We start from the raw sequence: 26,772 nt of genomic DNA on the forward strand, positions 1-26,772 counted from the left end.
ACAAGCTACACATGTACACAGATCAAACAGTGATAGTTTTATTTTTAGTTATCAGCTGATTTTTGACAATGTGCTCACGAGCATTGCCCATGTCTGTCGCCGTCATTAAGTTAAATTTACAAAGAGACATCAACGATCGAGTTAAAGCAAAACCCAAACAAATTCAAAATCAACTTTATCGTTTCTTAAAAAGTTTAATGTGATTTTATGAAATCTATGATTTGCGTTACATTGTGAAACCTTTGCATCATGGCCCGGGCATAGGGGGAGGGGTAGTCATGGCTCTAGCCCGGGGGCCCGGGTCACGAAGGGGCCCGGCACCGATATTTAAAATATGTTACGAAATTGAAAAGTGTCAACTTGTGAAAATATATTATCATGTATCAGGTGATCCTCAATCTTATTACTCCTTAATGTGTATTGTGAAAAAAATCGATGAAAGGATTTTTAATTTCAATTTTGAAACTTTTGGGGGGGGGGGGGCTTAAGCATGCTAGACCGGGGGCCCGGTTTGGGATGTGCGGGCCATGCTTTGCACTTTTAATTTAACTATGGAAGCATGATGCATTGCAAATTATGCTATATGTATATGTATGTAGATATAATTAATATGTACATATATATAAAAAGTTTAAACAAAACTTATGTGAAGAAATCATTGTTCGTTTCCACTGCTTTTCATTTTCTCTAAGTAAGCTGTCGAGAAATCTTAACTTAATAGAAGAACCCACACTTGATATCAAATAAACATGCATTTCATTGCATTACTCCAAAGGTTAAACCAATCAAAGTGTGCATTGATAAAAAAAATTATAAAAAGTTAATACATAATTTCGAAAGAGACTTTGTGTGTAAGTACATATGTTTGGTTGAGAAATTTTTTTATGTTTCAAACGAATATTCTATATATTAATAATATAATTTGAATTAATGTGCGCGCGCAGAATACGGGAGGAAAAGCATGTTCCTCTTGTTCCTGTTGTATCCTGCTCGCACATATTAAGTGAGTATGTACGTAAGGTTGCCAGATGGTATCCAAAGGGAGGACATGTCCTCCTTTTCCACGTTTTGTCCTCCCTTACCTACTGTAAGTCCTCCTTTTTGCTAAACATCGGGCGGGACTTATTTATGATGATTTAGTTTCATGCATTGAGTTCTTGAGCATCAGAGGTGTAGAGATTGACGATGTTAAGCTACACGATCAATTTTGTAACTTGATTTCATTTCTTAAATCAAAATCAGATGAAGATGAAGCATATTATGATTTGAAGTTGCACGAGCAGTGGACAATCAAAAGTACTTCAAAAGTGTTAAAAACATTGAATGTTTCTCAGAACTGGTCAAGATCTGCGTATAAGCGCACATAACGCAAATGTGGAAAGAGTTTTTTCACTGATTAATACTAAGTGGAGCAAAGAGAGGAAATGACTAAGTGTGCAGTCAGTTAAATCTTCAATTCTTACTCAATACAACTTCAAAAACATGATATGTGAAGATTTTTATAATTATTTGTTAAAAAACCAAGAAATTCTTTCCAAAATTGTTCAATTTTCATTTGTTTTATATTTGTAAATTTCAATTTCTTCTTATATTCTATTTTATAACCTTTTTCCAATATTTTAATACTATAGTTTAATTATGCAATGTTCTACATATTTTGTCATGTTATAGCCTTTATTCTTTTCTTTTTCATTTGTTTTCCTTATATTTATCTTTTTCATTTTTTTTATAATCTTTGTAAAAATCTGATATTGGACTCGGATGTTACATATATTATATATTTACTATTTGTTTTTTATACATATCTATGTACATCCTGTTGTCTGTTGATTTTTCATAAATAAAATAAAATAAAAAATAAAAATTGGCAGCTCAGCTAAATATTTATTTATTTTATTTCATACCAGGAAGGCATTACAGGTAAACCCCAATGCGCCTTCCTGGCCAAATTACAAACAATACAGCATTTTTTATTATATAAGTCGCTAAATTACGAGACACTGACTTAAACTCGACAATTAACGAGACATCTATGAATTGTACATACATTTTTATTGTAATATTTACATTAATCATACTCAAATAATGGTGACTTAGTAGGTAGGAAGGATTTTTAGCCAATTTTTAATCGGGAATCGTTTCAACAATGAAATCAGAGAAAATTGGCTAACTCTGATAGGAAACGATCAACCAGGAGTCACAAATCCTGGTCTGACCAGCAGCATTACAGATATACTCAGAAAAATTCTTTTCAATCGAGGTCAGCTCAAGGGATCGAACTCGGCGCCTCTCAGTGTTAAGCAGAAGCTTAACGACCGAGCCACGCTGCTGGCTATGATTAAATATGATTAAAATAAAGTAAAATAATATAGAAAATTCGTTTAATTTCTGAATGTCCTCCTTTTTTACAGAAAATCCTCTTTTTTAGACCCATCTGCCCTCCTTTATCAAATTATCATCTGGCAACCCTATATGTACGTGAGTATGTACCGTTTACCATACACCATTTTTTTTTTGATCTTTCGACTTAAGATCTTTCGATTTTCGATCTTTGCCTTCCGATATTTGTGTTTTCTGTAATTTAACATTCTGTCTCGTCACGTAGACCCATTTCAAACAAACATTGTCCAACATTGGCAATACATACAATTCGAACTTCCAAAGTGCACCTTACCATCACCGAACCAAAATCGAAAACCCTACGTGCTATAGGTACATGCAAGAGCACAACAAGACCGTACTTATAATATAATCGATCCGTGCTCTATTCAAAGCACACCGGAGTCCGGTCGAGTCCAATCAATCAGACTCCAAGACCGCCGAGGAGAGCTCGGATTGGTCCATCAGCGGGAGGGGGGAGGCGGGGGCGGGAGGCGGCGCCGGCTCAGTAACGCCGCGCGCTCTCGTGCCGGAGGACGTGTTGCTCACGTGTGGACATCATGAACACACCACCACCAACAACACCCTGAAACCACCATGCAAGAACAGGACCTGAACGTCGCCAGACAGAGGAGCAACCCCCTCGAGTGCGCCATCGCCAAGCTGAAGAACAAGGAGCCCAAAACTGCAGACATGAACGCCGTATTGACCCTGGACGTTAACGACGCCAAAGTTGACAACAGCTCCAACTCTGATGCAGCAGCCAGACTTCAAGAGAGCCTCCTCCAAGGTGTCGTCCTCTCACTCCAAAGTGCAATGGTCAGCTCCTTGCAACGCGCCGCACTCTTACCACCCTCATCAGCGGCCGCAGCAGCCCTCAATCTGCAAGCTTTGGAATCATACCTAACCCTACAACGACTCGCCGTACCTACACCAGCAATCACAACATCGCCTCGCAAGTTGGACATCCTCAAACTAGCAACGTCAGGTGCGAAAATATCAGAATTTGACGCCATAGATCCCCCACAACGTTCCTACTCACCGCAAATCACTGACATGAGCACTCCAGAATCGATCGCTCTGACGGCTGAAGACGTCGATCTGAGTGAAGAAGTCGAAGAAGACTTGGCATTGCTAGACAACGAGGACGATTTTTCATTGGACAATCAGTTGGACGGTGGTAAATTACCAAGCTTCGGTACTTCGACGTCTCCAATCGATACCAGTTATCCTAGTCTGTTGATGAACGCTATGTATCACCAGCAGTTGAGCGGGAATGCTGTTACGGCCGCGCCGCAGAATCCGCTCTCGACCACTAGTAAAGTCTTGGCAGGACAGAGTCCTCCTGCTTCGAACGGGACCGGAACGAGGCAGAGGAGTGCTTCAGGTACGCCTAGGCCTAAAAAGCAGTTCATATGCAAGTTTTGCAATAGACAATTCACCAAATCGTACAATCTGTTGATACACGAGCGCACGCACACAGACGAACGGCCTTACTCTTGTGACATATGCGGCAAGGCTTTCAGACGACAGGACCACCTCAGAGATCACAGGTGAGCATTGTTGAATTATTGTTTTTTTTTTTTTTTTAGTTAATAAGTGTTACGCATGGTGCGGGCGGTCATGGGGTCAATACGCATCGGAATGATTTAAAACTTCACATGTAGGCGAAAATTGCCGTATTATTACCATTTTTTTATTACTTTTATTTATTATTTAATTTACTGCGATCACAAATTATACGTATATAAATATGAAATGAAAAAAAGAGGTAATACAACAGCCACGAATATATTATTCAAACAATGGAGTGTGAACAGGTGTCGAGCGAGATGATGACAAAGGAAAAAGTGTTGGTCGTTAAGGCCTCAAAAGGGAAGGGTTCGTGGGTCGTAGCGCACGAATTTCGATCTTATCGATCGTTCCTCTCAATAATTGTCTTGGTAATAAATAAATAAATATATTTTAATTTCGATTTGGGTATGGAGTTGTATCGGAGTGTGTGTAGTTTTTCTGTCTACGTCACTATTAGCATTTTTATGCGCTCGTTTCGTATATTATAATATTATGCACATATTTATGAATATATCTATGCCTAGGTTTTTTTTTTATTGTTTTTATGTGTAGGTATATTAATAATGAAAAAACTACAGGAAAATGTGTCGTAATCTATATATTGTGAATAATCGCGCAAAATATTATAGCTTTTTTATAAGCGAGTGACATGCTTACATACTCAAACTTTTATAAAAATTTCATATAAATATATGAATAAGTACTTTTATTCAGCTTTTTTATTGTTTGAGGTTAGGTTAAGTCTTAATCAACAATCTGATTAATCAACAATCTTATTATTTCAATCATTCTAACCTAATAAAATTTTGTGTAGCAAAATTAACCCACGTGGGTATTTTTTATACATACATATATTGGTATATTTTGTATCGTTCCCACACACAGAGAGGCATATGCATATGTATGTACTTACATACACACATATGTACTAATTGATTCATTACATATAATTATGATAAGAGTATAAAATCGTACGCCATAAAATTAAACAACATTATGACTGCGTAAAAAATGTTATCTGATATTTTAAAGAAAAACATGCACTTTTGTTGCAAATTAAAATGGCATATTCTTGCACACTTCGCTGTCGCATAATAAAAAAAATGTAAATGTTGGGAAACCATTGTGCATATTGATAAAAAATTCAAAAGATAACCATTCATCCAATATAGCACTTTGTGTTAACAGTTACACGGCACTAAAGATTCTCAACATTAGATGTGTATCGATTTTATATTCCAATTATTGCCTACATTCGTACGAGTCGTGGCGGGAAAAAGATTCCCAAACATTTCACGATGTGTGTATAATATTTTCGTTGAATAAATTTATAAAAAGCTATAATGAGGAATAAATTACAATACATAATTGTGTATATAATACAAAAAATATTCTATTTTATTATGAAGAAGAGGGATATAAAACATTTTACTTGTTTTAAAAGTAAATATGTATCTATTATATTATATATTGTTTTATAGCAATTATTCAACACACTTAAAGACCACATTATGCAAATATTTTTCTCCTCCAACATAACGTTATGCAAATTAAGTTCACAACGACTCGTTTCCATTTTCTAGTTGAAAATTTTTACACAATCACAATTTTGGAAATTCATTCAACATTCCTCGCCATTGTAAAGATTCTCGACTGCTGATTAAACAGCATCTAACAACGAAAGAGATTCGAACGAACGTCGATTAGTGACGGTTTTCGCTTTCGCTTTGCAGTTTTATTTGCATAACTTTCGCATACGTTACATTCATACGATTATTATCAATTTTTTTTAATACAATTTTCACCAACCCAACCATTTAACATTATACATTTTTTCTGTCGTCTTTTTATTATCACTTTTATTAATTTACGATTGATAATAGAGCTCCGAGTTCGATTGAACCGTTTACTCGTACGAATCTAGCCGGTTACTGTTATTGCCCATTTCGACCCATAGACATCTATGGGACTGTCTATGGTGAGCTCGGGTCCATTTTCCGGTGTGGCACCTATTACTTTTATGAGATCTCTTCGGTCTAACACAAACACACACACACACACATACAATACCTTTATTTATTTATCTGGGGACGGGCCGCCATCACCTGTCGGCTCTATCTTGTATCCAACATATTTATTGACACTTGAATATGCAACGAGCTGTCACACAGCCATAATTTTGACCGAACCATACGAGAAATGTGATCCAGCTGTATCGTTTTACATAAAAAGCGTCATTTCGCTTCGGATTCTCACTCTCGAGCCAGATTATTCGACAATGCCGAAGTAAAATAAAAATATATTCAATTAACGCCAATTTTAATCCCCTATAAATTATACATTTACATATGTGTCGATTTTTAGTGACATGACCTATTCATACGAATATCAAAATCTTTATAACCCATAAGATGCAATTTAAGATCCCAATGCAATTTCAATCATCAATGATATATTATATTAAAAATAATACAAAACCACATCAATTTGGATCACATATTTATGAACACATATACTTTAGAAAAAGACGTAAAATAAAAATATGATATCGATAAGAGAGAGAGAGAAACAGTATTTGAATAATTTATGTGCATATTATCACTTTCATAATCTGAATGGTATAATTGTAACAAAATATTTGACTATTTAGAAGGACGACGGAATAATATAAGAGGTGAAAACATAAGAAAATAGGATAAGAATAGTAATAATATTTACTTAAAGAATATTATTGGAATTTTGCATAAGTTTATGCCCGATTTTGTAAATATGTTTTACGATAAACGGGCATGAACTTATGCATTCATTTAAATATATTGCCAAGTAATTATTTAAATTATTTCTATTGTTAACTCAAATAAAATAATAAAAAAAAAAAAAACGAATATTCAATGACAGAAAACTGTATAGAAAATAATTATATAATAAAAATGGTAATTGAAATATATAAGAATTAAAAAGACAATCAAAACTTAAGTATAGGTACATTACCGGAAACTAATCGAAGTGTAATCAAAATAAAAAGACAACAAATTATCTCAATCAAGATTTCTCAAGAAAATATGCATCTATCTTCATTACATTTGCATTTTATTAAAATACAACATTTCATCGAAAGACGAGGAAGAGAGCGATCTTGGAAATTTATTACCCGTATAGGTCCATCCGTACAGATACCGTCATAATAATTTCGCTTAATATTAGCATAATAAATGAAACCACCCACAGCGCTAAAATTTTACACTCGAATTATACCAATATAAATATTATTTACTGGTACGAGCACCGAGCACGCGTTTACGTTATAATGCAAGTAATAAATTATTATATTTCGAGTTGAGCAACCTCGTTACAATCTGCAAGTAATAATACAAAGTCTGAGATTATGTATTGAATTATAACACCACACAATAAAACCTACATGCAATTTATGACAATAATAATATAATAGTTAAATTGTATGAAATAAATTGTATAAAAATCTATGTACTGACATTCATTCTATTTTATTTGTACAGATAGGAATTATAACACAGTTTCCAATGATATCATATGTATAATATGTTACTAAAACTGGTCCGTTTTAACGATATTATAATATATCAAAATGAGTATTGAAAAAAACCATACTTTTAAAAATATGAGCCGTTTTATTTGAATGTGGCAGAAGTCCAATTTTCAGTTTCAAAAACACTGTTTGACTTAATTTACAAATTTTTATCACTTCTTTTGATTCAATATGTCCAGAATCTCGGAAAAGCAGAATAATCGTATAAGAGGCCACCAGTATCATAAAATATTGTTAAACGCAAAACAATATATCTCATGTATTGAGAGATATTTCTATAAATGAACCAAAGTAGACTTAAGCCACTTTCAATTATATTATTAATTAACTATTATTATTAATTAATTTTTAGAATTTTGAATCATTCACTGCTGGATGAAGACCTCTCCAATACGTTACCATTTGTGTCTATTTTGGTCTCTCAAACCAGCATCCCACACAATTTTCCAACTTCATCTCCTCAGTGGCCTTCGTTGCACCCTTTTAAATTATCTGGGGTATAATTCGAGCACTTTTTTCATCCATCTATTATCCGTTCTTTTAGCTAGATGACCCGTCCATTGTCATTTGAAATCTGTATACAATTTTTACTCTATCTTTGTTTTATTGAGATCATGCAAAAATTCGACTCCGAGATTTTTACTGATTTTTTTACATACTTAAAAAAGTATAACAATTATATTATTAACCTTTTTTTGCTGAATAAAACAGGGGAAATGATTAATTTTAATATTTAAAATAATAGTTATGAATATACATATGTTCGTTTAGAAGCAGACGAACTCTTTTAATCAGGATATATGCATTACATTTACTTTTAGAAAGTTTTTTTGGGTATAATAAAATAAAAAATTGACGGTATTATATTTATAAATTTTATATACACATATCTAACCGCAAATAATCCCTGATTTAAAATATATTTCTACAGAATATTGATCTTTTTACAAGGCTCTTATTAGTTTGCTTTCGCAAAAGATTGAGCTAAAGTTCCTACAGTCTTCAAATCGTTTTGAAACTTTGCCATTTTGCGCGGTTTGATCAACGATGGAAATTTCAATCAATTTTTATAGTTCGATGGTGAAAAATAATTTGCATTCAATATATCCATTGAATATAAAATGGCATACTATTAGCAGTATAATTGTATTAATAATTAACATGTGGAATAAAATATTAAAAGTCGTCACATTGTGTGCGCCTCACATTGTAAAACACTGATCGACGAGAAACCGCACTGATTTCATAATATTCAGATAAGCAGAAATCTAAAACAAACATACTTAACAGAGTAGTATAAGATTGTAAGTTATATTATGGAGACGTTAGCGTAAAATGCCATAATACAAGTGATGCTTTTTATGGTTGTCATATAAAGGCGAAGGGAAATAGCCATAAGTATGTACCCAGCTGCATAGCTCTCATGTACGTACATACACGCGAGACCACAGATTGATGGCATTTATTGGCCGTGTCGATGTTAAATAGGCACACAAATAAAAATACGGATTATCTACGCTTCTCAAAAGGTTACTTCCTGCATCACGACCGAGAGACGAGACCGAAAGCGGTGGAGTTGCATCACGACGAGCCGCGATCATCCATCATCTCTCGCGTTGCATGTGCAATAATAAAACGGCCTATATGTGTATTTTCGTGTTTTTCCGCCGGTTTCTCTTTTATTTATTTTTTTGTCCCAACAAACGATATTTACATATTACGATTTTATTCTCGTGTGTATGTCGAGGCGTGTGCGGCAAACACGAATTTTTTTTATTTAATTTTCGGTGCAAATAATAAATTAAGGCCCACGCCCGGCGAGGTGATAATGTTACCCGTCGAAAGAATTCCGCTGAGAGCACGATTTGAGAACCGACACAGATAACGCCGAATAAAGCGGTGTTTCTGCAACTTTTTTCTCGCTACAGACGTTTTCAATTCATTTTAAACTATTTTCGACGAAAATTTTCGTACCATTTTGTCAATTATACACCAATTTTAGACAGGTCAGATACATACACCAGATTATATACGTATGTTCCATGTGGTAAATTAGTCTTGTGGACTCATTTAGCCATTAAATTGCTGATTGCTAACAATTTTTATATTAAAGATTATCTAAACTACCTTTATGTAAACATTAAATTGACGACACCAGCTTTTAACACGCAATTTGCTAATCTGACAGCTCGTGAAGATACGAAAATGTTTTAGCCCTCTTAATTCTATTAAGGTTTTCCTTTAATAAATATTTTTTTATATTTGATTGTAATGCATCGAACCAGCCTATAATTTCAGTATGCACTAATTTTAAAATCAAACATAATTTCTTTATTTATATGAGAAAGTGTGATAGCTTGTCATATAAAGTTTATAAGAAAAAAGTAACAGTTATAACTGTTCAGTTACGTAACCTGTGAAGTTGCATTGGAGTGGCGAGGATGCGCTTTTGAATAGCCAGCTGTCATCATGTCGATCTGACAGATGATTCTGATGTAATTTTGAATGATTAATGTCCTCTAGCTAAAATTCATTTGAGTACAATTAAAAAAAATCATTCTTATTAGGTCCATTCCAGTAGTTACTAGTTAGCGATTGCTATCTATTTTACACATATTTTGTCGGCTTTATAATATATCCATTATATTGTTGTGTTGTGTCTATCGTAAATTACTATTTAAGTTTAATCACCTATTTTCTTTATAGTTTAGTCTTTAGTGTACATATATTTTATATAATGTACATATGAGACGTTACATTTGAAAGTGGCATACGTCTACTTTTCTTCATTTCGATAAATATTTCTCAAAACCTTAAATATTTTTTTGAATTTAACAATATTTAAAAATTCTGGTGACCTGTAATACGTTTATGCTGCTTAAAATAAGTGATAGCAATTTGTGATTTAAGTCAAACAGAATTTGTGTTTTTGGAACTGAAAATTGGACTTCCGCCACTTTCAAATATAGCGGCTCATATATTGTTATTCGTTTAATTCTTTGAATCATACAATACGAAGCTGTACTTATTGTAGAAATTTACTGAAATTCTGTTGTAATATGAATATTCTATATGTGAAATATTTCAATATGTAATACATGCATAAAATGTTATGTTAATTTTTCAATTAAGCCACATGCTTAAGCATGTATGTATTTTTTCAATTCTTAAAATGAAATCTAAATTAAAACAAAAAAAGTTTATGTAATAAGGAAAAGAAGGTGGGCAGGCAGCTGGATACACGCTGTGAATCAATTATTACAAATACGCACAAATGAGTGTTAAAAGCTATATAGAGTACTGCGTTCGAGATAAGCTAAGCGATCATTAATATTTATTAGGTAGGTATATATGTACATATATATACAATATGTATAGTACAATATGCAATCAATATACATTACGCTTATCAAGATCGTTCGAATGAAGTTGTCTATTGTTGTTAATAATATTTATGAAGCTGAAGCGCCTACGACTATGTAGTCAAAACGAGCGAAAGATTAATAATGTAATACATCTTAAATCGTTATAAAATTCTATGTAATGTGTGTTGTAAATTAATGGTGATTATATCAAGATGGTGTAAAACAGGGCTATTCAAACAATAAATCAAAAATATTGATTTGTTTCAAATTGATAATTTAAGCCAAAATAATATTTTTTTTTTACTTGTAGGTGTCAACTTCGATAAAAATCTAATTTTAATTAGATATAATATAAAATGTTATTAAAATATATACATATGCCGATTCTTCATACAATCATACCGATTTGTGGGTATAAATCTCCACAGATTAAATGATTCATTCGATGAATTGAATTTCTGAAACCTATAATCAGATATCGTATGATATTCCGAGAAGTTTTTTTCATCGTGGGTAAAATTTTCCGAGAAATTGCAATCGATAAGCGTAATATTGGGTATCGGGAATTGGCGAAAAGGCGAATTTATCGTATCGCACGGTGCAAAAAGTATCATCATTTTCCTCATTGTTTTTACAAACGAGTGCATTTTGTGAATCATTAAAATATTTTGAAAGCGAAATTCGTAATTTCGCACACTTAAGCCTTTGTGTGTGTGTGTAAAAAATGAACAAAACTGGGCATAAAACAATGTCGAATCGTGACTTGAGAACCACAACAACAAAAAAGATGTAGAAAAAAAACCACGACAAACACTCATTCAATTCATTGAACTTTTTTAACACCACCCACTACTTAACCGAAAATTCTCAATATGTCAAAATTGAACCTACTATTAGTAGTATGGTAATTTATTGTTATAATTACAATATAGTATCTTAAATTGAACACAAATCACTATTTCTTTAGTAGGTGTGTTTAATGGCTTTGAGTTCATATAAAGTACATTGTACTTGGCATATAAAAATATTTTATAGGAAAATATAACAAGAAACAATGTTTTGATTTTATATTTAAATTTCAAATCAAATTCAACGCATTTAATAATAGTCCTGAAAGCTTAATAATATTTTCAATTTTAATGAAATAAAAATCATTCATTTTTATTTTCACCTACCTTTGATTTAGACAAATTTTAATTAATACCTTTAGATGGAAAATTTTCAATCATTATAAAAATGATATAGATATGAGAAATTATCACATACTGTATTATATGCATCAATATTTAAAACTAAAAAGCACTGATATATCATAAGTAAGGATCGGTTGATAATAAGGGTATGAATATAAAGAAAAATAGTCACTTCAGAGCCGAACTGATAATTTGCTTAGTATTTTACAAGGAATTATTATATTTTAAAAGATTAAAATTATTTTATATAGAAGAAGGGATCCATATATTGACTATCAATACCAAATCAATGAATATGTAATATTAGTGTTGAATATTTTTAATCAAACGTGAGGGCCAAAATCCTCCCTTACATTAATTAAAAAAACAACACTGCATGTGCCATTGAGATATTTAGGTTGATAGTGGAAGAAGAGAACGTTGGTTTTTATATATTTCCGATAGCGATAGGGATTTCGATAGATATTATTTAGCGATTTCGATAGATATTACATATCTTTGATAGATATTATATAGCGATTTCGATAGCTTAATTATAAAATGTGTTACCAATACGGCCCATTGGCAACCTGCCTTAGCCCAAAAGGATATTTCCCTGGTCAAAATCCGTTGTTTTTTCATTGATTATATATAAGTAACAAATACTTCACCAATGTTTAATTACAAAGAAAAAAATCAACATTTTCAAAATCTTAACCTTAACCTTGACATACATATGTACCTATTTATTGAACAATTGTAAAATATACATTTATTATGTAGAGTTACTGAAATATTGATATGATTTTTTATATTATAGCCAAATTACATACATATAACAATATGGATGCTTAAATTAAAATTTTGTCAAATTATTATTATTAAATTATCTATATAGTATATATAAAATTGAATGTCTGTCTGTCTGTCTCGTATAGGCTCCTAAACTACTCACCCAATTACGATGGAGCTTTCAGGATTTGTTGTATGCATGTCCGGGAAGCTTACTGTGAAAAAAAACCTCTTAATAATAATATTAGTAATTACGATTTTACCGACGCGAAGGTTTGAAGCGCCATTGTGTAGTCAAGGAAATGTGTTCGTTGGTAACCACGCTACCAGTTGGTTTATAACGACACGGCGTTGAAGAGACGTTGTTGAGTTTCAACCATCACTTGAAACGGAAATGGGAATTTAATGCCGTATTCTGGCATTGCAACGCATGCCGGGTTCAGCTAGTCTATATATATAAAAATGAATGTCTGTGTGTCTCGAATATGCTCCTAAACCACTAAACCGATTACGATGGAACTTTCAGGATTTGTTGTATGCATGTCCGAGAAGATTACTGTGAAAAAACCTCTTAATAATAATATTCGTAATTACGATTTTACTGACGCGAAAGTAAAGCTATCCTCCCGCCTTCAATGATTATTGTCACGCCGCGAGTGTGACAATAATCGCGCCGCGCCTACCTCGCACTCGAGGATCAGGAATTGCACGCATTATCGTGGCATTGCAACGCATGCTAGGTTCAGCTAGTATATTATAAAGTAAAACTGTAATAATTGACGTGTATCATTTTTGCAAGACATCCTTATTGCTATTTAAGGCAAATATTTTAGTGTTTCACCCCGAAAATATATATAAAAAAATTTTACATGAATGCATATCACACGCCCCATTGTACTCTATCTTCGGGGGTCAAGTGGGGTCAAGCGGGGCTCGTTTGTGATCGTCTTAATTAACAAAAGAGCATCGGAGATCGGTATAGTAAGTGCCACCCCCGCACCAACTTCCGCGAGGCGCGTGAGAACCCAGACACAAAAGTGTTGCGCGGGCGTATCGAACAAAAGGCGAGATATCGGTCGAACCTTTTTTTACGCGCGTTTCGGTGACAGTGCGTGGGCTGCGGAGACAAAAGGTTGAGGACGACTCACTTTTCGGGCCGCGGGCCGCGTATTAATCACACCTGGGCTAGAGGCTGCGGTTCGGACGGGTTACCGCGCTCGGGTCACGGTGGGCGAGGCCGCTCTCTAGACTCGACAAAAATGCACAATTATTAAATCGTTTCGAGTCTTAACCCTTGTCTGACCCTTCGCACAGATGCGTGCCGTCCCATTCGAGCGCAGGACTAAGGTTAACGTCGAAATAAATGATAGTTTGGAGCGTTTTGCTTGAAGCCTACTCTCGAAATCTGAGCAATTTCTGCTTGTCTTCATTGTATCATACGCATATACTATTACGGTCAACTATGATAGTGTGTCAATAACAAACTACATATAACAGAATATGAGCCCTGGAGAAATGTGTGATTGGTGATTGTTAAAAATGATAATTCCTTTCTTGATTGTACTTTCCATTATTTCGCCAGTAAAATGGAAGAGGGACTGCCGGCCGTGTATGGTGATTGACACTAGGATTTCTGACCCGGGTCGGCCCGGGACAAACATTCCTGGAAATTCACGAAATTTTTGCTGTCCCGTGTCCCGGGAATTCTTATCTCGAATCCCGGGAATTGGATTAAAAAAAATCTTGGAAATATACAACATTTTCAAGACTGCACGAAGGGAAATAATAAATCAATTTCCAATTAATAGATATGCATATTATATTATGTATTTTTTACTTTTTTTATATTTTGTAAATAGATTTTTTACACGTGTCCCGGGATCCCGGGAATCCCGGGAACGATCCCGGGTTCCATCCCGTGTCCCGGGAATTCAAAAAGTCCGGGAAACCCTAATTGACACATCACCAAACTAGTGTCAAATGGACACTGCGATAATGATAGACTGCCGGTAGCCCTCTATTTATACATATTTATATATTATATTAAGGTGGGGAGTGGCCATAACACTATGAAGATTGTCCAAGCCTTTTATATAAAAAATTACACAACTAAAGTTAGCATTAAGACGAATGATCGCTTGAAGCGTCTTCTTTGAACGTCTTCTCGAAATCTGAACACTTTTTGCTCACTTTCATATCATACATACCTACATTGTATATACTATTTTGGTCAAGTATAATAGTGGATGTGAAAGACGTACTGTGCAGAGTATGAGCAGAAAATTTGAGTTTTTTTTTTAATTACAAAATTACAAATTTATTTCTTATTTACATACTTACATACTTACATACTTATGTGTATGTATGTATGAAAATAAAAAGCGTTATTGCTGTGCCTCTGTTGTGTTTGGAAATGGACTTACCCAGTAAATCTAAAATACATTTTTTTTTAATTATACTTCTTTCAATAAATTAATTATTTTCCTATATAATAAATGTATATTATTTTTAATTGGACTATATCCTCAATCTTCTTAATTTTCGTAGGTAGGCTATTGAAATGTTTTATACATGTACACACATAGGTATTTGAAATTTTGTATATATTGTTTGGTTTTACATGTTGGAATTTTGATATCTTAAAGATGTACATACATGTATCAAGTTTTGCATAGTTTTTTCTTTGATTAATTGGATGATAGAGATTTTTTTTATAAATATTATCTATTTTCGAAATTGGGAAATGTAATATGAAATGCGTGAAAAGTGTTTATGTAGGTATAGAAAGTTGATTTATTTTTTAATAACTTTAATAATTGTTCTTTGTATTATTTTTTATTGGGTTAATGTTATTCTACATCCTCCGCATCCAATAATTCCATACAAGAGTGGTGAGTGAACAGTAACAAAATATACATTTTTTAAGGAATCTAACATAAAGTTAACATTAAAACAAACGATCATTTGATCCGTATTTTGTTAAGCCTCTTCGAAATATCAGCAATTTCTGTTGCTTTTACATGCATATATCATAAATTTGTATGAATGTTTACTATTCCTATCAATTGTGGTAGTGGATGTTAAATACGTAATGTACCAAAGCAGATGACCATTTTTAAATTAAAATGACAAAAACTAAAGTTAGCATTAAAACAATTGATCATTTGAAGCGTCTTCTCGGAAATTTCTGCTTGCTTTTATGTCATACATATCAATACTATTATGGTCAACTATGATAATGTGTGCTAAGTACGTACTGTACAACAGATCAAGAGCCCCTTTGGATCAAATTTATTGTAATAATGATCATTTGAAACATCCTATTGAAATTTGAGCAATTTATACTTGTTGTTATATCATAAATAACTATTATACTACATATCTATGTGCTTATCATAGAAGATTATCCATTTTAGCTAAAAACCACAAGACTAAGTATTAACATCAAATCAGATGATCATTTGAAGCGTCTGCGTTAGACTCCGTTGTAAATCTGAGTAATATTTGATTGATTATACATATCTATCATATAAATTATTCCAGTCGATTATGATAATGTATATCTCTAATACAGCTGATTATACGCCCTTTTAGCTCTAAACTACGAGACAAGGGTTAAGATCTGAACAAATGATCGCTTGAAGCATCTTATTTGAAGCCTCTACTAAATATTCGAGTAGTTTCTGCTTGCTTTAATATATTTATGTACACTTAATAATTAAAAACTTAATAGATTTATGACTTCTAGACAACTTACGATAGTTTACATATGTCAAGGAAACACTTCACTAATTTCCAATATAAACCATTTTGACTCAAAACTCTAAGTACATACATATGTATGTATGTATATACAATGGATTGACAAAACCAAGCTTTATATACGATTTCAATCGTATCATTATTAATCATAATTGTATACTCGCATTTACAGATCGCTCCAAAGCGATGAGTGTACTAATAGAGATACAATATAATAATACAAATAATACAAGCATTTTTATACAATGCGAATTCATACAAAAATCATCCACAGTGACATCTTTGAAGACGCTGAATAGCTTGAGATTTGGGACCGTTTCAATGAAAATCAGAAAAATTGGCAAACTCTGAAAGGAAACGATCGACCTGGAGTCACAAACCAAGGTCTGGTCAACAGCTACTAGTGGGAATCGAACCGTGACCACCGTTCGAAAGTATATGTAATATCCTAACCACTATGTAGTCCAGGCTGTTGGTGTGCCATTACAAGCTGCTCCAAGGCGACATCTATGGTCAAACTACATTAGTACATTAGTACTCAACATTATTATTATTCATAGATTATTATACATAATACATGAGCTGAAAATATTATGCGATAGCCCCTGTTACTTAACTCTTTCACTGCGGAGTCTACTACAGCAGTTCCGTCATATGTATGCACATGTTCCTTGGTCGTGCAGATTCTGTATAGCAAGTGCATTATCTAAGTTTGTAATTGCCACAATTATGCTGTCATAAATAAAAGGCTGTTTCTATACATCGAGTTTCCAATTTGGCAGTTCTAAGATTGGTGGAAAGAACTAGAAGTAATCCAAGATTCGGCAGAGTAGTACTGAACCCGAGTCATATACTTATGTACTATGTACATAAGTAGTATTCTAAGTATTCGCTAAAACCCCTGTCCTTTATCCAGTGATTCCGGAAAAATATTGAATTTTATTATATTATTATTATTTTTTTGATAAAAAGGGGTCACGTGCGTATCTCTATATATTTATAGATATCATTCAAAAATTATACGCCCGTCCCAAATTTACAATCAATAAAAGCAACTCGGTTAAGACGTGTATATGCGCGCTTAACGACCATACATTAAATTTTACACGGGATTTGTTGATTTATTGCATTTACGTCTTTCGACAAACGAGCGATGCTCATTTTTTTTCACCAGCCTCTCATTCTTCTGCCATTGCTTTGTCATTTAAAAAAAAATACAATAAAACACCACTTTATCATACTCAATTCGAAATGAGCCTTAAGTAGACAATTTATTTATCACATCGTGCAATTTTATATGACTTTTAATTAGCGTACACTAAATTAAACAGCGTTTAAAAAAACCCACACACAAACTTACCCTCCCTGAACATTAAAGTCTGTTTTAAATGCGATTAAAGATTTCGTTTTATTAGCACTGAAATATTATTATCAAATAATTTTTAGTTGAGAGTTTTTCTTACAATGTGTGGTCAAATTGGTTCAATAACAATTTCATCCACACTTTTTTTATGATTTTTTTTACATTTTGTTAACATAACAAATAATTGCGCCCATAATTAATTTTTTTAAATTATTTTTTTAAGCATTTTAGGTTTTTAATAGTTAAAATAGTTAAGCTTACGAAATTTCCACCAAAATTAAAAAAAGACCAGTCTATATGTATTATAAAGTGAATCAAAATATTCATTGGTTTATTTCAAATTATGATATGTATTACTTAAAAGATTAATCAAGATATTAAGCTACATTGCGATGTGTAAAATATTACTATGTTCACGTATGTATGTATGTACATATATATTTTTTGAAAAAGAGTTTTTTTTGTATTTTTTTCTTCTTCGATCAAAAAATAATATATGTAGTAAAATTGGAACAATTTATTCCTGGAAAACAAAATGGCATACTATAACTCAGTATATTTATAACGGACTTAATAAAATAATTTAATTAAATCATATTTTAATTTCAAAAGCATCACGTGACACGCCCAATCGTGAATTACGAGATAAAAATCACGCACCAATCCGTACCCATCATTAATTTTATAAGCCAACAATTATTGATTCGTTAGATATAATCTCGGCAACAACAGTTTGACAATCGATGCTCTGCTTGTCTAATTACTAAAATTAATCAATTCAGAAGGCCGTAACGAAATTACACAGATCAATAGCACCCGTCGTAATTATCTCCGCATTGAACGAGAACGATGAACAAAAAGTAAACGAGCGATCTCGCCGATTGCTATAATTAAACCACGATAAAACAACAATAAAATCGAGCGGATCGACTCGAAATGATACAGTTATTGAATAGCGAAGGCTTTTTATTTATTTATCGGCTTACGCCTCGAAACTTATAATTTCAATACGGCCCCAGGGGGGGTTTCGGACGAGAACACCGTCAATTATATTTATCATTCGGTCCCGACTGTGTGTATACGCATTAAGTGTGTGTACTGATTTAAAATATACACCCAGCGGGTTTATAATAGTCGACAATTATCCAATTTGCCTTTTAACCCCTTCGCTAATCCGCTTGTTTAGCGGCTAATAACCGCCAGTTCGTGGGACGGGTTAATAAACGAGACCATTAATTACGACGCGCCCGATCTGCAAACGATGCGAGCAATTGTTGTTATTAAATTTTTATTATCTTAAATAAAGATTAGACCCATTTATCAACGCGTTTTAATTATTGACCTATCGTATCGTTGGCCGAAAATGCGGAGTATCAATCAATCGAAATGATCTGTACATTTGTTTTAGATTCATTGTACAAAATTTTACGATAAGGATATTTATGGATACATGAGTATTTTTTTATTATTAAAATTTAAACACGTTTTAATTACTAATTATGTATGTATGTATGTATTTGTTACATATCATTAACATGATGGATTAAAAGACATGTGATAAATGATGTACTTACTTACTATGGACTACATTATATCAATTTTTGACTCAAAAATATTTTAATCACTCATCTTATTTCTTATTGTGGTAATTTTTATTGCCAATATAAATAAAGTAAGACAATTTTATGAACACAATTGCATCATCGTTTTAATGTTTATATTTATCCAAATAATGATTTTTCATGATCAATTAACGAAAATTACTTTTGTACTGTATTATAGTACTGAAATCATTGATTTATTTTAGAGATCTTTGTGTTTGTTAAAATTAAATATAATATAATATTTTAACTAAAATTAAAAGTAAGTGAATACTAACTATGTACATATGTATATAATAAAGCTATATAATGTATTCAAATATTTAATTAAAAATTAATTTTAAATCACATCAATAGTGGATATGAAAATGTCATAATTTTTTTTACAAATTACATTTGTAGATATATACATTATAATATTCGTATTAAAATTTTGATTTATTTATTAGTTATTCTAATCATTATATATTAAAATAACCATTTAATATTTTTTAATTATTTTTTTCAATAGGTACATATAATTTAGTGCCAATTTAATAACCATTTTTTTATTATTTTAATTTTATTTATTTTATTAATGTACAAATGTAATACATCTAGCTTACTAAAGTAAAAAATCAAAAAAAAAAAAAACCAAACTGATTCTTAAACATAATCAAAGTACATAGCAAAGTCAATTATAATACTTACGAAGCGTAACGTAGCATTACATTTGAACCGTAACGTGTAACGTTCTAAGCACGCGATGTAAATGACATTTATCAGAGGCCATCATCAATTAAAGGCCCCTCCACATGTTATACGTCATGGACCGGGTATAATAAAAATAAAAATCACGCATTTAAAAACGCATAGATACTTACCTACGACTGTTTAATTAACTAGCACGTGTCCGACTACATACATACATAGTGTGTATTCCTCCTCGAATGTCCGTCAGTCATTATCCGGATTCCTAACATCGCGTGTAATAACCTTTTTCGGTGTGTGTCCGAAAATAAATAACTGTTGTATGTTTCAATTTGTTCCAGCCCTTTGGGGTATCCCTTCTGACCCTAATATTATACGGTTAAACGCCTCGTTAACTACGCCCTCTACTTTGCGCCACACGTTACATGATGTAGTATATAAAATCATATTACATGTTATCTTATTTTATATGCATATGAGGAACGTTCAAAAATATCCTAGACTGCCTTTTTAACCAATAAAATATAACGATATATATAATTTTTTATACTATGTAAATGAATACAGACATTACCAATATACATATGTATATGTATGAATATAATGGACTAGTGTTGGACCCGTTGATTTCAACGGGTGGTTTCGAAAAGGAATTGAAACTCGAATAAAAATAAAGTTAAAGATATTGAATCGACTGGTTTCGGAAAGAAATTTATGCACGAATTACGAATGACAAATTACGAAGTGATTACGTTTTGTGCATCGCCGACGCCTCCGGCACCCCGGGGCCTTCGCCCCCGGCGCTCCGGGGCCTTCGGCCCCAGCGACGCCGACGCCACCGACGCCTCCGGCGCCCTCAGCGCCCCCGATGCCTTCGGCACCCCGGGGGCTTTGCCCCCAGCGCCGCCGACGCCTCCGGCGCCCCCAGCACCCCCGATGCCTTCGGCACCCCGGGGGCTTCGCCCCCAGCTCCCCCGATGCCTTCGGCATCCCGGGGGCTTCGCCCCCAGCGCCGCCGACGCCTCCGGCGCCCCCAGCACCCCCGATGCCTTCGGCACCCCGATGCCTTCGGCACCCCGGGGGCTTCGCCCCCAGCGCCCCCGATGCCTTCGGCATCCCGGGGGCTTCGCCCCCAGCGCCGCCGACGCCTCCGGCGCCCCCAGCACCCCCGATGCCTTCGGCACCCCGGGGGCTTCGCCCCTAGCGCCCCCGGCGCCACCGACGCACAAAAATGAAAAATATGAAAAAAATGAAAAATATGAAAAAAATGAAAAAACTAAAAAAATTAAAAAAACGAAAAAAAATGAAAAAACTGAAAAAATGAAAAAAATTAAAAAACTGAAAAAATGAAAAAAATGAAAAAACTGAAAAAATGAAAAAAATGAAAAAACTGAAAAATGAAAAAACTGAAAAAATGAAAAAAATGAAAAAAATGAAAAAACTGAAAAAATGAAAAAACTGAAAAAAATGAAAAAACTGAAAAAAATGAAAAAACTGAAAAAATGAAAAAAATGAAAAAACTGAAAAAATGAAAAAAATGAAAAAACTGAAAAAATGAAAAATATGAAAAAAAAAATTATTTGTTCCCCATACTGGTTGACTGGTTGATCGTCCGTCACATACAAATATACAAATATACAAATATATTTAGCGACAGTCCGTTTTTATATATATTATAATTCAGCATTCATGTATGTTGGAAGTTTTTTCTTAAATAAAACACAGATTCTATAAGTGAACATCAAAAATATTTATTGTTTACAAAAAGGTTGATTTATGCCAATTATAAGTGGTACCAAGTAGTATGGAACATTTGTATTCGTAGTATAAGGAGGAAAGAAAGGAAACGGGATACGCGAGTGAGAAGTATGACAAGATAGATGATATTGTGGATAGAGTAAAAACATTATAAATAAGTGCTAAAATGGTACCCGAGAGAATGCAAAAGGGTAAAAGAAAGACCGCAGGGAAGATGAGTAGACGAAATTTGGAAAATGTGTGGGGTGAGATGGATGAGAATTGCGCAAAACAGAGACGAGTAGAAGCGTGTTGGAAAGGCCTTCATCCAGTAGTGGACGGCGAATGCCTGTAGACGATGATGATGAATGATGATAAGTGATACAGAATATCATTCATATTATTAGAATTACAATAACTTCACTTCATTTTCCCTAAGGCCAAAGTGCTGCTAAAACGCTGTCTTTCAGGTAGATTATCTGTATGTACTTTCGCTTTTCAAATAACTCCAAAGTAAGTAATCCAAAGGAGTAAAATTGCTAGATCTTGAAGGTTAATTGATCTTGCTTTCTCTGGAAATTAAACGATCATAAGACTTCAATTGCAATAAAATAATTATTATTAATTATTATTTAATTACTTATTTACAAGATTTACATCTATTTCAAACATTTTAGGCCAAAAAATCAACAATTTTCAACGATCGCATTGAACTTTCATTTATACTTTCAAATACAATAAAGGTTTCCAATATTCACTCTAAATATTTTTATATGTTTAATTTAAGAAAAACTTCCGACATAACCCTATTAAGTATCTCTTTATATAGAAATAATACTGCATCCTTAGCAAATTCAAAATTTTAAGACTAATCTTATAATTACAGATTTGTATTGCATCATGTCATAAATATGTGTATAATTTCAGAGTATAGTAATAAATATATAACAGGCACATGATAATATGGTCGAGTTCATTGTCACATTGTCGACCAGTTTTTTTCGTCTCGTACATATTGTCGAGCTCGTTATTCGGGTATGTTAATGTCCTCAATGGAAAACTGTCGATTCGATATTTTCCGAGACGTCGAACACGGTGCCGAATACGCGCATCAATCATCACACTGTTGACAAATTATTTATCGTCATTTTCTTCTTACAGGTACATCCACTCGAAGGAAAAACCATTCAAATGCAGTGAATGCGGCAAAGGATTTTGCCAATCGAGGACTCTGGCCGTCCACAAGATCCTCCACATGGAAGAATCACCCCACAAGTGTCCCGTCTGCAGCAGAAGCTTCAACCAGAGATCAAACCTGAAGACTCACCTTTTGACCCACACGGATATCAAACCTTACAACTGCTCTTCATGTGGAAAAGTCTTCAGGAGAAACTGCGACCTGAGGAGACACAGCTTAACCCACAACCTAGGCGGGAATTTGACCAACGGATCGGGTTCCTCCTCTTCGAGTGTTAACTCGTTGAACGACATTATAAATCCAAGTTTTCCCATAGTGAACGATGTAGGGAAATGAACTGAAGACTTTCATAGTCCATAGTGATTTTCATAGTGCCTTTTTTATATTTAGATAAAATTCAACTCATGCACGCGCGAAAGTGTGCGTTTGAATCTCATATATTGTATATATTTATTTTTGTATTTAATGTAAATACGACATGCATAGCATTTGTGATCTCTCTATCTCAGTATAAAACGACAAATGATTTGATACTATTTTTTTATATTATTTTTATATTATACACAAACTTTTTGTTGATTGGATTGTGTACGTTGAATCGTTAATATTATTGAGCATTTTTGTAAATATTTATTCTATTATTATTAACAACGATTTTAATAAAATTTTCTACAGTGCTTTCTCGACTATGATTAACCTTAAAAAATATTTAATTATGTTGAAAAAAGCACTATTTTTGCTTAGAAAATAAAAAGAATACCTTATTGATATTATGTGTCTTACCTATACTTAATATAAAATGTACTGAAATTGTTTTATTGCAATATTTTTTATAGAATGTATCCGTCACAATAAAACTGCATTTATCAATGAATTTTTAAAATTAATTGATGATATAAATTAGGACATTTTATAAATCGATTATGTTACGTTACATTTCAATTTTCAATCGATAAATATTGTGAAAGACATTATGTTTATGAATAATGGTTGTGTTATAAAACGAAATGCTTGTTTATATCTTAAATATTATTATTTTTATACACATAATTCTAAGCTTGTAAGATGATATTTTCCGTCCACGATTGAATAAAATTTACAAATCAATTCGACTTTTTTTCCTTTCATTGTCACCACTATTGAATGCCGATCTTCAAAGGCCTGAACTATCATCCCAAACACACAATACACTAAGTATCGTTTTAAATAAATACACACAAAGTATACGGTTGTCCTTTTTAAATATATGGATACATATATGTATTTGTTCATCCTCACACCCGAAACATAGTATAATATCCCACATAATCCCTTTCGCAACCACTCGATCACGCAACGGCGAATTTTTTCGCCCCTTCGTCCATTTTAGCAAAGTAAATATTACACTCCATTTGCCAACTACCTGAATTTGAGCTGATGTGTCAGGATTACGGACGTCCAATTTGGTAAAGTGTACCATGCGTTAAAAGAGATGGTAAGAGGGAGGATGGAACGCATGAACGGATCCGGTAATTGCTTTACAATCGCATCAAAGTCTTATTGGTGCTTGGTCGTGCGAAAGAAACTCACAGCTGCCTTTTTTTGCGCAAATAAAATCTCAAGTACAATTTTGAGCCCTTTAACGCTTGTTCAATTAATGGCTTTCAATATAGAAGTAAATATTAATTAATAGCGCAGTAAATTAAGAATTAATTATGAGAAGTGAGAAGTTTTTTCAAACCTCATATTAATAAAGGTAATCACAAACGTTTTCACATACAATAAAGAAACTAAAATTATCAGTAAAAGTTATATTAAGTTTACCATTTTTATACCAGTATGAGAGTAATATTATAATAAAATTATTGTGAACAGTTTTTTTTTTATATTATTAAGGAAAATGTAATATCCGGATGATCTTTTTAATGATCTCATATTTATGTGACTTAATTAATAGATACATTTGATAAAAGGTAGGTTCCATAAATATTTATCAAAAATATTTATGTACATACATCCTCTTTGACGAGAGCTTATAGAGATGGAGGAAAGCATCATATTCTTTTGACATCAATTAAGTAAATGCTGTAATTATAATATCTATACTTGTATTGTTTATGTATGATTAAAAGTGTCGACTTGTTTACTTCAGTACAGAAAATGTTAAGAAAATATATGAGTCAACTATAGTCACCCAAAGAGAGATTCTTTTGCAATTTTGAAAGTTTGGTTTAATAAATATAAGTGCAAGTACATACATACATGTAAAAATAATGTCTATCATTGCAGTTATCCGCAATTAATGGTATAAATTTGTTCAAAGTAATGATGCATGGTAATGGTAAGGATTGCCTTACTTTCTTTATCGTTTGAATTGTATTTATTATTACACAAATAAAGATACATACGTATAAGTGAGTATGGATCCGACAAAATCCTTTCAACAAAAAAAAAACACAAACACTCGGAAAATCCCCAGGGATCGTATGTCAGCACATAAAAGACAAACAGAGGTGTCTCGCGAAAACTGCAATGGACAAAGCGAAAGGATAATCCGATGTGAGGGAAGCCCGGACGCCAGGCTGTCTCTCGCGTGTGGTCCCCAAGGTGTGGGCACATAATTTAAGACTCTCTTTCCAAAGGCCCAATTTATGGACGTGTGTTTACACTCGACTTACAATCTTCGGGGAATATCGGCTCTCCACTCCTCGTTGACGCTTGTCGAAGCACCGGATTATAAGCACTCGATGGTACAATGCGCCTCCAGGTATGCGAGAGGTGTTATTATGCGGTCACAATGAGCGGCGAATCGGAAAAGCTCGATTTATCGCCATTATTTGCAGGGGATGCCATGGAATTCCGGAAACAGTGTGACGCGCAGCTTGAAATATTTCTGACACGATATGTACACATGTAAGAAAAGTTTTTAAAATTTTTGTATAAACATAAATCGGACATTGATATGGAGTTATAATTTTCACAGTAGTCTTAATACATACGTAACAATACGTTTTTGAGCTATTTTCCTATTATGCAGTACATTAACATTACAATAATATAATACTATGATTACTAACCGAATTAAATTACAATTGTAAAATAGAAAATGATCTGTAGATCAGTAGCTTTTAAAATTAAAATAATAATAAATATAATAAAAAGCATTTAAAAATCAAAACAATAAACGTAAGCATTTTTCCAAAATATTTATGTGGAAATAAAAGATAGTTTTATTTAAGTGTTTAAAAATTAAATCACTAATAGAAAAAAGTCCAGAAGTAAATCGTATTTGGGTTTCATGCTTAGTTGTTCGTTGAAGTTTCTTCGTAGATATAAGAGATAAAATAAAAAAAACACTTTCATATGTTCATTATATAGGCAACTAGTGTTTTTAACCGGCCTCGCTCGGTATTTGTAATATAAACAGCTTAAATATGGTGCAACTTATAGTAAATATTCATTTGATTTTTTATTAAATTTATTTGAATCGAAAAAATTATATTCAACCATATATGTATCTATCGATATCGTCGTCATAGAAACTTGAATTTATTTTCGATGCTCCCAACAAACCTTACATTAAGTCTCTTT

The 26,772-nt window shown here is 33.0% G+C and overlaps 2 protein-coding genes across 2 annotated transcripts in view; one reads left to right on the forward strand and one right to left on the reverse strand.

The window, feature by feature from the left end:
- LOC143909793 (uncharacterized) overlaps positions 1 to 26,772 on the reverse strand; it is a 514,813-nt gene that overhangs the window by 184,782 nt on the left and 303,259 nt on the right. The window lies entirely within an intron of this gene.
- LOC143909379 (protein sister of odd and bowel-like) lies at positions 2,887 to 24,307 on the forward strand. The gene is made up of 2 exons (XM_077427330.1): positions 2,887 to 3,932; positions 23,166 to 24,307. The coding sequence occupies exons 1-2, from the start codon at positions 2,977 to 2,979 to the stop codon at positions 23,536 to 23,538; spliced, it is 1,329 nt and encodes a 442-aa protein (XP_077283456.1). The 5' UTR covers positions 2,887 to 2,976; the 3' UTR covers positions 23,539 to 24,307.

This window comes from Arctopsyche grandis, chromosome 3 (genome assembly GCF_051622035.1).
Source record: "Arctopsyche grandis isolate Sample6627 chromosome 3, ASM5162203v2, whole genome shotgun sequence".
In the NCBI taxonomy this organism is placed as follows: Eukaryota; Metazoa; Arthropoda; class Insecta; order Trichoptera; family Hydropsychidae; genus Arctopsyche; species Arctopsyche grandis.